This window comes from Podarcis erhardii (assembly GCF_964252035.2).
Source record: "Podarcis erhardii genome assembly, chromosome: 8".
Taxonomy (NCBI): domain Eukaryota; kingdom Metazoa; phylum Chordata; class Lepidosauria; order Squamata; family Lacertidae; genus Podarcis; species Podarcis erhardii.
Window position 1 is genome coordinate 91,851,106 of NC_138499.1, and position 16,207 is coordinate 91,867,312.

At 43.4% G+C, this 16,207-nt stretch overlaps 2 protein-coding genes across 5 annotated transcripts in view; one reads left to right on the plus strand and one right to left on the minus strand.

Moving 5' to 3' along the window:
• The window catches only part of ATPSCKMT (ATP synthase c subunit lysine N-methyltransferase), a 207,310-nt gene that overhangs the window by 178,105 nt on the left and 12,998 nt on the right, over positions 1-16,207 (plus strand). Inside the window, exon 1 of one of the 4 annotated variants that reach the window (XM_081872853.1) lies at positions 14,960-15,090. The exons of 2 other annotated variants lie outside the window; for them this stretch is intronic. The gene's annotated coding sequence lies outside the window, so the exon portion shown is untranslated. Of the gene's footprint in view, positions 1-14,959; positions 15,091-16,207 lie in introns of those variants that run through there. One more of the 4 variants, XM_081872852.1, reaches the window with a different exon arrangement.
• On the minus strand, positions 642-14,474 carry CCT5 (chaperonin containing TCP1 subunit 5). The gene is made up of 11 exons (XM_081872781.1): positions 14,261-14,474; positions 13,202-13,262; positions 12,947-13,111; positions 10,002-10,200; positions 8,210-8,402; positions 7,631-7,780; positions 5,944-6,063; positions 5,676-5,861; positions 4,020-4,157; positions 1,575-1,755; positions 642-892 (listed from the first exon to the last, which is right to left on the minus strand). Exons 1-11 carry the CDS (start codon positions 14,363-14,365, stop codon positions 765-767), a joined length of 1,626 nt encoding a protein of 541 aa, XP_081728907.1. The 5' UTR covers positions 14,366-14,474; the 3' UTR covers positions 642-764.

Sequence of the window (16,207 nt, forward strand, 5' to 3'; positions counted from 1 at the left end):
TCTTTTACAGCCTTCCCCGCGTTAAATTGTAAAAAATGAGAAACAGAGCTGGGTGTAATCGGCACACTATATTTCCCCAGATAACGTTACTCAGCGATTTTACGTTGAGATGTTAAAAACTGAACCCTGCAGCCTAACAACCACTGGCCTAATCAGTGGCCTCCAATCATTACCATTTGTAATGTACAATCTCTTGGTACACCAATAGCCTATCTATAAAGTTATGGTGTCACTAAAATTCTTCCAGCACCAAGCAAAAACAAAGACTGCAAAAAAGAAAGCATCTGGTTATCAGTGTATTGATGAGACTCTTTTCCAGAACCATAAGCACTCTGTTTTGCTGTTCTTCCAAAACCCACATCTTTTTATTTCGAGTTCCTCCCAGTTACAATTCCACAAAGCCCACTTTAATACAATCCATGCTAAAATCCAAAAATTAGGGCGACAGTGTTATACAAGTCTAATGTGCTAAATGTACTAATGTACTTTCTATACTAACACCACAAGGAAACGAGAGCAGTAGATTAAAAGCTACAGATAATGTGAACAATTTAACATTTCTATTTCCACAGTATCTTTGTATAAGAGGAGCTGGGACCCAGCATAACTTAAGAAAAAGAACAATGAAACTTTTGAAAAAGTACTGACACCACAACAGCTATTTATTGATGTAAATAAGTATATCAAACAGAAACGGCCTACGAGAAAACACTGGAATTGGACTGATGGGACCACTGCAATTGAAACATGTCAGGTTTAATTTTTTATTCCTCAGATTCACCAGGCTTGCGAATATCATCAATCTTCAGAATCATTCTAACCATTTGAGTAGCCAGAGAGATCTGCTGCTTCTTGCCAATCAAAGTTTCTATAACATGTTGTTCCTTCATATCTGCCAAGAGAAAGAAAATGTGAATGTACTGCGTTCACTTAAAATTATTTAACATTCCCAGCACAATACAAGAACATAGAAAACAGATCTGCTCTATGCATCAGCAAGGAATAGATTTCTATGTATGTTCTTGTTACAACAATTCATTTTATTCAGTGGTAAGAGCAGTAACTAGCAGAACTAGAGTTGCCTGCAGACTCAAGAAACATTTATCCAGTCTGTGCCTTAGGACCAATGGCTGGTACAATCAAGAGTTAGAAGGACCCAAAGGGAAGATCACATTGTATGGGATTATAAGAACCTGGAATAGGCCAAGAGCCCATCCTGGCTAGCTTCTGATTCTCAGGTGGCCAACCAGATGACTATAGAAAGCCCCCAAGCAGCACCTAAGAGCAAGAGCACTCTCCCCGTGTGCGATTTCCAACAGCTGGTGTTCAGAGACAAATGGCCTAAGGCATAGCCCAATTCTCCATGGAATCTCCCCTGGAATGTCAATGGCACAAAAGGAATGCCACTCTATTTCACTAAATCCAATTGAAGAGCCCATCTTTTGGAGTGGGTGGCAAACTCAGAGAATATTAATGACATTCAGGTGTTTCTAAGAAATTACGTACAGTAGAATAACAATCGTTACATTCACTGAAACTTATCTGAAAATAATGCTGGCACTTGTGGTCCGTACCATTTGTCCCTTTGCGTAAGCAGTCAATACCCAAAGCAGAGTTTTCTTCTTTCACTTGCCGAGCCCGCACTGCAGCCATTGTCTGTATAGGATTCATGCCACTATTCTCAGCAAGTGCCATTGGAATGGCTTCGAGGGCATCAGCAAAAGCCCTCATGGCATATTGCTCCAGTGATGGGCACTAGGAGAACAAGTATCACAGAATAAGAAGTCCGAAAACAGAGCCTGCTTTATGTTTAGATAACTGTTTACCTAAAAATATATGCTGTTCTTTTTTTAAAAAAAAACAACCAAACAGAAAACAGGCTGCACAAGACGTTTAGCTACAAGAACCTGCTTATGAGATGTGCCTTTCAATCTTAACTGCCTACTTTATTATATCTTTCTCCACTTAAGAGGATTGTAGCTGTAACCATCTTTGCGGAGTGCGGAGTAACATTATACAGAGAATTATGTTTTTCCAGCTGACAAAATATAGCTTCCTTCCCTACCCTCAAAACCGAAGCTACTACATAAAAATCTAAACTTGATATTAATTATTGTATTAAATATTAAGAAATATTGAATATTAATAAGTGGGGAATTCAGGTGCTGAATGATACAGAATAAAAGCTTCAAGAGATTCTCTCACTTTTATAAACCTGAATTCTGGTGCATAAACCCAGTCACTATTACCCTGAAAATGCTTGTATTTTTCATGTGACCATGACATTTTTTTTCATTTATTAAATTTATATTGACATTCCTCATCTATCACACCATTTTGGCTTTACCTCACCCAACATTTTTATTTTATCTATCCTAAAGTTTAACAGCATGAAGTAAGAGCAAAGTCTAAGGAAGTGAGTGCTGCTTCAGTTCTGCATTCCACCCCAAAGAGGAACAACAGAAGCAGCAGTGCTCCCAGCAGCAGCGGCCATCAGCTATACTGCTTATATATGAAGCCTTATAAGTCAGTTAGAAGGAGCAGCTAGGTAAACATGAAGAGCTGTGCTGTTAGACGCTGTGATCAGAAAGACATGTACCTGAGCATAACCTGTTGAGCCCCGTTTTATATATTTTTACATTGTATCTTTACGGGAAACAGGACTGTGGTTTTTTTTTGTTTATTGTTAGTGTTTTAGACTGTGTGCCTATTTGTCATTTTACTGATCCAGTTTCCCTTTGCAACTGCTTTGGTACTCTGCCCCCGCCCCAAAGGCTTCTTCTCTCTTCCACCTCCATATTAGCTACATGGACAAAACAAACCACTCAAGACTCACATAGTGAATATAATGTCATGAGGCCATATAATGAATCATATTTGGCTGGGTGATTATGCCAATGAGGACAAGTGAGTTCAATTTATATGAGCAACTCAACAGTTCTGCAAGGAGTACAAATAATAATCCAAGGAGGTGTCTGTATACATGCAGGCTAACACCCCAGCCCAATAAATGTGGAAAACAGATAACTCTGCTAAGGAAAAAACTAGTATAATTATACTTCAAGAACAGCTCCAAAAACAAAACAAAAGGAAGAAAGGAAAAGCAGCAACTCTCCTTCCCTTAAAAAAATGAGACACATGTGGCCCTCCAGAAAGCATTCCCACTGCCATCAAAATGCATCCAGTCCTTTTCCCAATCTGCCAGGTGGCTGAGGATGAGAGGGGGAAATAATGGCCCAAGGCCATCCATTCAAATTCATGACTGAGATGGGATTTAAACTCATTTTTTCCTGGTTCAAGTCTGACACTCCAATATACTACAGTGACTGAATTTTAGAGATGGGCCTAGATGCCAATAATTTGAAGATTTCTTGTGTGGGAGCACGCAAGCATCTATTTTTAGGTTTAAAGTGATACTACACATCTGAAGAATATTGCAGTTTTATCAGCCTGAGAACAATTCACCCTTACCAATCCATAAGCATAAAATTGCTTATGGATACAGAAGTGAATAGGGCTATTTGAAGGTGCTGGAGGAGACTCTTGAGACTCCCATGGACTGCATGAAGATCAAACGTATCCATTCTTAATGAAATCAGCCCTGAGTGCTCACTGGAAAGACAGTTCCTGAAGCTGAGGCTCCAATACTTTGGCCACCTCCTGAGAAGAGAAGACTCCCTGGAAAAGACCCTGATGTTGGGAAAGATGGAGGGCACAAGGAGAAGGGGATGACAGAGGACGAGATGGTTGGACAGTGTTCTCGAAGCTACAAACATGAGTCTGACCAAACTGCGGGAGGCAGTGGAAGACAGGAGTGCCTGGCGTGCTCTGGTCCATGCGGTCACGAAGAGTCGGACACGACTAAACGACTAAACAACAACAACAACAACAAATTTGCAGGTGCTTCACTAGAAATCACAAGTAGAAACAAAATTGGATCTGCAGTGCAGCATCCGTAGTTCTACGAAAGCTTAATGTAAAGTTGGTCAGCATGGCATATCAACTAACTTCTTTTTTACCTTATCTGCTGTTTCACTAACAGCCAGTGCACAAGAGATCTCAGAAGCACCTCCGCCATAAACGATACGGTTGTCACGAACAAGATTCCTGATCACACATAATGCATCATGAAGGGATCGTTTGGCTTCTTCAATGATCTTCAATTAGACAATGCAATTGCAGACACACAAGAAAGGTGAGGTTATAGCACTTTTCCAATAAACAGAAAATACAACAAGCATACAAAATTTGAACAGCAGATTCCACTAGCAATTTTACTGCTGTCATTTGCCCAGTTTCACTCTTTTTAGTGGCTTAAAATTAAAAAGCACGGCTACCCAAAAATCCTATCAAAACAGTTAGGCTGAAATCCTATTTCCATTTATCAGTTGAGTAAACCCTACTGAATAGAATGAGACTTGCTTCTGAGTAGGACTGCTGTTCTAAAAATCCACACAACCCCTCCTCCAGCTACTTCTATCTGTATCAGAAGCAACAGCACACAAAAGGTATGAACTGCAGCCCTTTCCTGCCTCCCAAGAATTCCTTTTGGACAGCAGTTCTCCTGTCCAACTCAGGATGAGTAAACAACACTACTATTCAGTTTTGATGCTTCTACTGAAGGTCTACAAACTTAATTTCAAAGTGGCAAAATAAATTTGATAATTTAGTTTTAGAAGGTTCACTGGTTGAAGACAAAAAGTGGGATAAAAATTATGCTCACAACACAGTGAAACAAATAAAACTCTTTAATTTCAACATGATGTGCATGTGGGAGTAAAACATGTAAAGAGCAGAACAGGTACATTCAAGCAGTAGAAAGGCCTGGTGACATTAAAAAGGTAATCACAATTTTGAGGGTGTGCAGGAGGCTGCAGGGGAAAGCCAAGGATGGAGAAGTTCCCTTGAAAAAGTGAAAATCTGCTGTGCAAGCAGAACACAATGTTAATGCAACCTGTTATGTTTAAACAAACCCTTAAGGTATCCAGAATTAAGAGCCAACTATCCACCCATAGTATATCAAAAGAAAGGGTGACAGCCTTTCCGCTGCTCCTCGACCCACTTTTTGGGGCTGGGGCTGGGGGAAAGCTGGGCTTCCCCCTCCAGCCCCAACAAGCTCCTGAGCAGCTCTGGGGTAGCCCGCGAAGCCTCCGCAGGGCAGCGGGATGAAGGCTCCCCCCTGCCCTGCGGAGGCTTCGCGGGCTACCCCAGAAGCCAGAACAGCTAGAGAGAGTGCTGTGCAGTGCTCCCTCTAGCTGTTTTAGCTTCTGCTTTAGTGGCACAAAGCCTCCGCAGGGCAGTGGGGAGCTTTCATCCCGCTGCCCTGGGGAGGCTTTGCGCGGCTATCCCTGGCTTTTGCAGGAGGTGGGGGAAGGGACAAAGCAAGGCTCTCTTACTTCCCCCACCTCCCGCAAAAGCCGCATATTTTTTTCCTTGAATTCCCCCCCCCCCCCAAAAAAAGTAGGTGCGCCTTATGGAGCGAAAAATACAGTACTTTTCTTACATCACCTATTTCCAAGGTTAATAAGGGCATACTAATACATACAAATGATTACTACTTGTTCTTGCCACAACTTAGGAATTCCTATTAAGGCAGATCAAAGCAAAACAGTACAAAGATTTTAACAGAAAAAAAAACAACTGCAGACACTATCTGATTAAATTAGCTCACTCACCATTTTATTTCCACCTCTAATGAAGATGGTCACAGCTCTGGAATTTTTGCATTGCTCAATTACAAGCATTTTGTCTTTTGTGGTTCCAAATGAGAGCTCTTTGACAATGCCAGCAAATCCTAGTTTTTCAGGTGTGAGCTCACAAAAACGAGGTACAATACGGCCTCCAGTTGCAATGGCAATCAACTGAAAGCAATCAGAAAAGCTATGAGTGACAAACCTTAAAGTACACGGGAAAAATAAGGAGTAGCAAGTGACTCATACTTACTTCTATTTCAGGACCACCAACCCAGCGAACGGCAGGTAACTCATTCTGAAGCAGTAAGTGATTGGCTTCATCATCAAATCCCCACTGGCAAATAGCTAGGGTTGCACCAGTGTCTTTGATCTAAAATACATACATACATTCATACATATTTATTCAGTGCTTTTTTTCAAGGAAAATAGTTGCTGGACCTCACCATGAAGTTGTTACAGTAAGTAGCCGCATGAATAGAGGCAGCCCTGAACAGATGCCAGTTACATTCACCACCCATAGAGGTGCTAAAAACTATGGCAAGCTGTCTCCCTAGCTGTTTTGGGGGTTGCCCCGGGTTGTGGTGCACATCAAATAAATGTGCAGCTTGGAAGGGCCTTCATGCTAACATTCCTGCAACGGTAGAGGCCTGGCTCGAAAGCTTAATGCCTACCGCTGCTACACAGGAGACGGATGGAAGAAAAGGAAACATGAATTGGTACTGTGCCATAGTTTGACCAATCATAGCTAGGTGGAGTCATAGATCTCAAAAAAGTGCAGACTCACACATGCTGGTCAGCTTCCGTTTTGACTTGAAATGTTAGTTTTGAGCTTCTCATAAGTACATAAAAGTAAGAAGTGGGCAGGGAAGCACTGGTTCACAATTTTACTCCCAGCTTTAGAAGCATTGAGTGGTATCCAACAAAGCAAAACTCAGAACAGACTCATTGAAAATCAAGAGGCTTAGTCATGAATAGTGAATACAGTACACTGGTTTCCAACTCTGAGTGCAACTTACATCAGCCTCACTTCTAAATCCTAATCAAGTGCATATCCACTTCAAAGCTACTCCAAGACGATTCTCTGACATCATTAAACTTCTGATTTTATGCAAGATAAACCTTGCTGTAAATAGGAAATTCAGAAATGTTGTTCAATTTCCTTTTAGTATTGCAAGAAGTATAATCTGGGCTAAGTGCATACAGAAATTCTGCAGAAGCGCATTTCCACACACACCTCTCTTTAAACGTTAGAAACTTTAAACATAGATTGCAAAACTATGCTTAGAAGTCTGGAAGATAAATCTCACAAGCCACAGAGGTGGGTAAATAAGCAATCTAGTGGCAGGGGGACAAAGTTTCAGTGTCTTGCACAGCACCTTCGCCTACCCATGATTAGGAATACCAGAATTATTCAAAAACTGCTTTTATATATGGGTTATATTATTTGGCTTCCCTTGATAAAGAATTTGAATAACCTGCATGTGGAATATAAACTTTAGGACTGGAATATATACAACACTGGTGCTGGAGGAGACTCTTGAGAGTGCTCACTGGAAGGACAGATCCTGAAGCTGAGGCTCCAATACTTTGGCCACCTCATGAGAAGAGAAGACGCCCTAGAAAAGACCCTGATGTTGGGAAAGATGGAGGGCACAAGGAGAAGGGGATGGCAGAGGACGAGATTCGTTGGACAGTGTTCTCAAAGCTACCAGCATGAGTTTGACCAAACTGCGGGAGGCAGTGGAAGACGTGCTCTAGTCCATGGGGTCACGAAGACTCGGACACGACTAAACGACAACAACATATACAACACTGAACACAATGGTCACTTTCAGTACTATTTGGCAAGAGTGTTAACTGTCAAATGCAAGTGAAGATTTTTATGACACTTTTCAAAAGCCTTTTAGCATATTAAAACAAATAAGTATCAATCTAACCTGTTTCACCATCTCATCAAACTTCTCCTTCTCGTACTGCTGCAATGCCCTATAGTCTTCCACAGATGTTACATCAAGCTTATGCTTAGTTTTTGGCTTAGGTGGCTCAAATGGGCAAGTCAGTATTGCAATTTTAACATCTTTAAGTTCCTGGGAAAATAAGGGCTAGAGTTAAAGTGGGCAGTAAACTTTCAAGTTTTAACGATTAAAAATTAATGGTTTCCTCAATAACAAACCACCCCAGATAATAATGGTAATACAATGGTACCTCTGGTTACAAACTTAATTTGTTCCGGAGGTCCGTTCTTAACCTGAAACCCTTCCTAACCTGAGATCCTACTTTAGCTAACGGGGCCTGCCGCCACACGATTTCTGTTCCCATCCTGAGGTAAAGTTCTTAACCCTAGGTACTACTTCCAGGTTAGCGGAGTCTGCAACCCAAAGTGTTTGTAACCCAAAGTACCACTGTAATAATACATTTTGAGTTGATTTAAAAAAACAGCTGGACTTAAGCAGCAATAAGAAAACTCAAGGTTTACAAAGAAAAAATCCCATTATCAAATCAACAAGGTCACTCACTTTAGGCATCTGTGGGTGGCTGAAGTCTTTATCTACTATCACACCTTTTACTAGTTGGGTGTCCTCCAGTCTACCACCGACCTTGCCCTGGACTTTTATCAGCTCAAAATCAACATCTCTGCGCTCCATATCTGCCACAGTTAGCACTGCATTTACAGCTATTTCTGCCATTTGTCTGTGGCAACGATTAATTCTAAAAATAAAAGGAAGTTTCATTATAAAATATTCAGGTAATTAAAAAAAATCAAAATCAAACATTGTAGACCCGAATGGCTTACTGAAGATTTTGGAGAACTCACAGAATATATATTAATCTTTAAACTATGTTGACACAAGCTTACTTTAAACTTATGATCAAACTGCATATTACGTTAATCACTTTTCCTCAATGCCACCACTTTTATTTTGAAGAAAAATAAGTTATCAGCAGAAATCAGTGAGAAGAGAAAATCAAACTGTAGAGGAGGAGTGAAGAACCTCAGGTCTGCAAGGTCTTTTTGAGCTAACCACAGCCACCTTTGGCCTGATGTCGTATGATGTCAGACATAGGAAACATCAAGCCACCACTGAAAACTTCAAGCTGCAACTAAAGGATGAAGAATCAGAAGCGCACTCTAAGCGTGTTTCTGATTCTTTCCTTGCAGCCATGTCTTGACTCTGAATTAAAGTTGGGGCTGCAAAGGAACAATATTTTTTTTGCAAGTCTGGCTGAACTTTGTGACCTAACATCAGGTGGGTCTCTAACCTATCAATGCAGGCCATGCCTGACCTAGAAAAATTGCAAGCAGCTGTCTCTGCTTCCTCACTCTTTTATTTGGGTGACACAACATAGGTGGTTCATCATGGAGGCAGTTACTTCATCTTCTCACTTGTTTACCTTTGCTCTCCCTCTGCATGGAACTCTGGTGGAGAGTGGGCCTGATGAGCCCAAAGCTACCCAATACACCACACAGTAAAAGGGCAAAAAAGCAGGTAAGAAGAAGAGTTTGGATTTGATATCCCGCTTTATCACTACCCTAAGGAGTCTCAAAGCTGCTAACAATCTCCTTTCCCTTCCTCCCCCACAACAAACACTCTGTGAGATATGTGAGGCTGAGAGACTTCAGAGAAGTGTGACTAGCCCAAGGTCACCCAGCAGCTGCATGTGGAAGAGCAGGGACGCGAACCTGGTTCACCAGATTATGAGTCCACCGCTCTGGCAGGGTTCAATTGTCACCACCTGTAGAACACTGGTGAGTGAATTAAGTAACTGCTCCTTCCTTGATTAATCTGGTGCACCACAACTTCCAGAGAGAAGAGTAAGTGAGCAGTCAAACACATTTCTCTTAAGAAAGGGTGAGCAAAAGCAGATAGGTGTGTGGGTGCTGTGTTCATTCTTGTACCTCCTCTGGCTACTCTCAAAGGTGGCAGGGCAGAGGCAGCCTGGGGCATTCCTGCTTCTGTGGCAGTTCACTGTTTGATAATCTTTCCTCACTAGCAACAGTTGAAAATCAGCAGGTTTTCCTTCAAAATAAGGCTCAGTGTTAAGCACATTGGGCAACAGCCAATGCTAGTTATACTCAATAGACCCAATGAAGCATTGTACTTAAATCATTCAAGTCCTTTGATTACAATGAATCTACTCTGTATAATGTAATTGGGCTGAATATTACCCATTGCTTTAAAAAACACACCATGTGCTCAATGTAATGCATAAATCAACTCTCAGTAACCATAAGCTCAAACAAATTTGCCTGCAGAATTACAATACCTAGGAGTATTAATTTTTTAAAAAGAAGTAGTGTGTACTTACACTTTAGAGCCCAGAGTAGTCTTTGCTGTCTGAATGAGAGGCTCTAGGTTCTCTGGGTCAACAGGAAAACTGTCACTGATCTTGTCCAAGTTCTCAATAGCAATGCGAGCAGCTTGTTCATACCCATCTGCTATTCTGATAGGATGAATACCACGATCCAACAAGTGCTCTGCCTGTTCCAATAGAGCACCCGCAAGAACTGCAGAAGCAAAGTTGTAACAAAAACGCTTTGCCTCTTTAATAGGCAATTTTACCTCCATTATTTTTTATTAAATTTCTATACTGCTCTTCATCCGAAGATCAAAAGGTGGTTTACAATATAAAACTACAAAACTACATACCATAATAACAAACAAATAATACCCCCACCACAGTTTAAAAGCCAATACAGTGGTACCTCAGGTTAAGGACTTAATTCGTTCCGGAGGTCCGTTCTTAACCTGAAACAGTTCTTAACCTGAAGCACCACTTTAGCTAATGGGGCCTCCTGCTGCTGCTGCGCCACCGGAGCAAGATTTCTAGAGCAAGATTTCCTGAAGCAAAGTTCTTAACCTGAAGCATTATTTCTGGGTTAGCGGAGTCTGTAACCTGAAGCGTATGTAACCCGAGGTACCACTGTACACGGTTTAATTAGCCAAAAGCTTGAGAGGTGAGAAATGTTTTTCCTGGCACCTAAAGATAAGTTCCTGAAACAGACAGCTGTGTGCAAGCAAGTCCATGAATATTTTTATTAATATACCTGCCAACACACACCAATTAGAATATTTTGAAGAATACCAACTAACTGAAAAACCTAAATCTTCCAGTTTTACAAGAACTTGATATTGAACAATAACTTGGAAATCATTTTACCAGCTACAATTAGATGATCAGGTAAATAGGTATTTATAGGGTTTTGAAGCCAAATAGGGTAGAAGGACTAAAGATGTCCAATTCAAAGTAATAGTTGCCCTAGTCTCATAATTTCCCAAAAACATTTTTAATGAGATATTATATAGAATGTGAAACGTAATATCCAATATAATAGCAAGAGCAAAATATAAAATCAAGGTAGTGTGTCAATATAACACAAATTAACCCATACATAAAATAAACAACTTAAAATATAGCTTTATAAAGCATTATTCCATCAGAAAATAAGCTCCATCCTACAGAAACAAATTGTTCCCGCTGATACAATTCTGGAGGCAGAGGACTGGCCAGTGCTGCCAATTTGAAGATTAAGATGCTTACATTTTTTCATTTTGAAAATTTGGGAAAATATCATTGGTCATGGAACACAAAACTTTTGTGTTACTGAGATGTGACCTACTGAAATGAATGGATTTCAGTTTATCGATTTGTATGGATCTACAGTGGTACCTCGGGTTAAGAACTTAATTTGTTCTGGAGATCCGTTCTTAACCTGAAGCACCACTTTAGCTAATGGGGCCTCCTGCTGCCGCACAATTTCTGTTCTCATCCTGAAGCAAAGTTCTTAACCTGAGGTACTATTTCTGGGTTAGCGGAGTCTGTAACCTGAAGCATCTGTAACCTGAAGCGCCTGTAACCCAAGGTACCACTGTATTTCAAGTATGACAAAGTTGGACATCACCCAGTGCCAGTTCTGTTTTATAGAACTTAAAGGTAAAGGGACCCCTGACCATTAGGTCCAGTCGTGGCCGACTCTGGGGTTGCGGCACCCATCTCACTTTATTGGCCAAGGGAGCCGGCGTACACCTTCCGGGTCATGTGGCCAGCATGACAAAGCCGCTTCCGGCGAACCAGAGCAGCGCACAGAAATGCTGTTCACCTTCCTGCCGGAGCAGTACCTATTTATCTACTTGCACTTTGACGTGCTCTTGAACTGCTAGGTTGGCAGGAGCAGGGACCGAGCAACGGGAGCTCACCCCGTCATGGTGATTCAAACCGCCAACCTTCTGATCGGCAAGTCCTAGGCTCTGTGGTTTAACCCACAGCGCCACCCACATCCCTTTATAGAACATACTGGACATTAAATAAAACTCATTTTATTTCAAAGTATCCTCTTTCATTCAGGTAGGTAGCTGTGTTGGTCTGATGCAGTCGAAATACATAAAAAAACTGTCCAGTAGCACCTTAGAGACCAACTAAGTTTGTTCTTGGTATAAGCTTTTGTGTGCATGCACACTTCTTCAGATACACTGAAACAGAAGTTATATATAGTTGGGGGGGGGAGGAGGTTTCTCAGGAGGGTAGTAGGAGATGGGTGATTGACTCAATGGGTATGAAACTTAGTTGGTCTCTAAGGTGCTACTGGACAATATATATATCCCCTCTTATCATGTTAACCTTCGAATTTCATGTACTTAGCAAGTTTCATGAGCAGAGATGATAAAACCACTTTTACCACTTCAAATATTAGTGTGGATAAAAACGGAGTACCACAATTTAAGACCTATCATGCAATTTTACAAACACTGGGAGGAATCCCTATTGAATACACATTCTCTAGTAAATGTGCAAAACTATTTAGTTTAAAGAAACTGATCCAGGTGCATAATCCATGCAGTTACTGCAAATAATGCCATTTTATGCTACTCAACTGGATTAAAGTTTTATGCACTGGCAACTGATCAACTGCTATAAGCTGTAGCTTTGACTTTTATAAACAAAAACACAATGTGGCAATGTGTATAATTAAATACAGTGGTACCTTGGTTTTCGAACATAATCCATTCTGGAAGACCGTTCCAAGTTCTGAAATGTTCAAAAACCGAAAACTCAATAGCCGACAGCTAGGCCTCAGGATTTTGCACTCAGTGAAAGCCGCATGGAATGTTAGACTTCCGAGGAGTGTTCAAAAACCGAGGTACCAGTTACATATGATAATTAGTCGTTACTGTCAAACTTAGCATTTTTTATAAGGAACTTGAAATCACTTTTAAAGTTACAAAATTTCAACACATAAGATTCAGTAATCTTACCAACAACACCTGTGGTCCCATCCCCAATCTCATCATCCTGAGATTTCGCCAGCTCAACCATAAGTTTAGCAATTTGATGGTCCACATCCATCATATTCAAGATGGTGGCACCATCGTTTGTCACAGTCACATCACCATCCTTGTCAACCATCATTTTATCAAGGCCTGAAGCAAATATTGAAACAAAATGCCAGTATGAATAGAAAAGCATTTTAACACAGCAGATTTAAAGGTTTATAACATAGTTATACTTACCATTGGGCCCAAGCGAAGATCTTAGAGTATTGGCTACTGCCTTAGCTGCCAATATGTGAGACTATAAAACACAAGTACAGAACCAGTATTACAAAATCTTGCAAGAACAGAGATGGAGACAGTGCTGCCTCTTTTAAATTTTTTTATATTTCATTAGCTAAATGGAATAGACGTATAACATAAGGGTCACCAAGAAATGTAACCATTCATATAATTCTTTCTGTAATTGAATCTGTACATACAGATGAATTCTACAACCTGAATGACTGCATCATTTTCGTGTCTCTAAGAACATGGAGAGTATTTGCTAGGCAGGGTGTTAGCTCGTTTCCGAAACTTTCAAAATGAAAGGAAAGGAACTCTCTCTCGTTCACCCCCCCCCAAAAAAAACTTTCAAACGGTTAGTGCAGTGTGACGACATTCCTGTCCCTCTGGATCGTCAAGGATCCCGATCAATTCTGTCAAACGCTCCAAAGAGAGACGAAAAGAGAAAGGGACGGGGAGGGGAAAATAAGGTGTAGAACATGGGTAGGCAACCCAAGGCCCGGGGGCCAGATCCGGCCCAATCGCCTTCTCAATCCGGCCCATGGACTGTCGGGGAATCAGCGTGTTTTTACATGAGCAGAATGTGTCCTTTTATTTAAAAGGCATCTCTGGGGCATTTGTGGGGCATAGGAATGCAGTCCGGGCCCCCCCCCCACAAGGTCTGAGGGACGGTGGACCGGCCCGGCGGGCAAGGTCTGCAGAGCCCTGGTGTAGAAGGAGGGCCGGGGAACGAAAGCAAGGCGGCCTGCAGGGAGCGGGAACAGAGAAGGGGCGGCCGTTGGGGGGAGGGGTCGAGGGGGCTGAGGGGGCCGCGAACACGCGCCACAGGGAGGGGGGGGCCCGGAGCGAGGCGGCGGCTCCGAGACGCCCCACCGCGGAGGAGCAGCGAGAGCCCAGCGCGCCGCCCCGAGCCCGCCAGGGGAGAGAGGCGGGTAGCGGCGGCGGCGGCGTGAGGCGGCTCCTGCAGGACCAGCATCGGCCTCCCCCGCCCCCGCCCGCCGGCCGGCCGCGTACCTTGAGGGCCTCTATGCCGGTGGAGCGGCTTTTCCGCTCCTGGTCCTTGAGGATGAGGAAGGGCCGCCCGTACTCGTCGAAGGCCAGAGTCCCCATGGCCGACATGGCGGCGGGAGGCAGAGAAAGGGACGGAGGCCTCGGAGCGGCCGCGTGAGGGAAACGCCAACTCCCGCTGCCGCTCCCGTCTCGCGAGAACCTCCCGACGGGCACCTCGCCCAAACGGTTCTGGAAGCGTCTGGGGCAGAGGCGCGAGCGCGCATGCGCTACGGACACGCCCAACCGCCATAGAGATAGAGGGAGGGGTTAGCATCTGAACTTCCGGCTTAAAAGCGAAAGCCTTTCTACGCTACGTGTTTAACCCATCTACGTCGTTTCTTTTGTATACCGCCTTCCTGTGTTGGTCTACGCGAGGCGGTTTACAAGGAAGCGAACCAACATGCGCCACGAAGATCGCAGTTCTTATAACGGACCCGCATCCAATACAAATAAGTCCCAACAAAAAGAAGCCCCTGTCAGCACCTCTTCCGTCCTCTGAGAGGGCGCCAGTCTCAGCTCAACTAAAGCCCTGGATTTCTCCATGTTCTCGGCGGGCAGCTCCCCCTCCCACCTCCCGGGCTTTGCGAGCCTGAAAGCTTTTGTTGTGCCCCTCTGCGGTTTTCCTATCTCTATGCGCCAACCGGGCGGGGCGGGCGGGGCGGGGCGGGGGAGGCAAATCCTGAATTCGGAAGCGGAGGCTGCCCTTTCCCCCTGCGGCCTCGCTTCGAGGAGCAGCCCGGGGGCGGGGGCTCTTCTGAACTCGACGGTATCCTTTGGCTTTGCAGCGGATGCAGGCAAGGAATCCCTTCACTCCGGGGGACGCCCTGTCCCCCCCCCCTTCGGGGCCACAATGGTGCCGTCTGCCCGGAGTGGCGGCCTCCCGGAGGCTTCTGCCCGGAGTTGGCGCGCTTGGCGCCCCTCCCTCCCTGCCTCCCTGCCTCGAGCCTTGCCCGTTCCCTTTCGGAATGCCGGCTCCTTTCTTTTCCCTCCTCGGGGCCGTTCTTTGCCTCCCTCTTTTCCTTTTGCCCCGCCGCCCTTCTCCCTCTTTCTTCGAATTTGTGGTCCATGGCCAGGGAAGGTTGGAGCCAGATGAAGCCCCGGGTCCGACAACAACGGCCAACTCATTTATGAATACTGTATTTACATGCTGTCTAGCAACAAGCTGCGAGAATGAGTGATTTCCAGTGCAACATACTACAACTATAAACTAAGTATAAAGAGGAAAATAAAATCGGAGTAAATAAAAATCCAACACATGCGAACTCAGGGTTTAGATTTTGAAGTAAAGGGCTTTATCCAATTGGTACTCTGGCAGGCAAGGGTTTTTTTATGGGAGTTGTCTGCTAATGGAGGGGGACGGCAAGCAGTTTTTGCCAGTTCCCCCTTGCATCCATCTTAAAACATATTTTGGAGGGTTCCACCAACTGTCCAGAACAGATATTTGGAGTGCAGGGAGGTGACGGGGAGACAGAATTTGCAAAAATTGCTGCCCCTTCCATTAGCAGACACCTCTGCTGAAGCAACAGTGTATGGATAACTACTTGGAAATAAGTTTTATTAATTTTCAATTGCAGAAATCCAATATAGGCCTTATTACAGTGGAGCCTCGACTTACATAAGCCTCTTCTTGCGGACATTCCAAGTTGCATCCACAGCAAACCCGGAAGTAAACACCAGGTTTGCTGTGATTCATGCATGCGCGGAAGTGGCTGCCGCTGAATGCGCACATGCACAAGATGCCTCTTCTAGCGACCCGTTTCGACCAGCGAAAGGAACTCCGGAATGGATTATGTCCATAAGTAGAGGTTCCACTGTATATCAATACCAAATTACAATGCCAATTCAAATACAAATCAATAACATAACCAATTATAAAATTTAAGTGGCATATGAAAAAAGAATTGGGGGGGC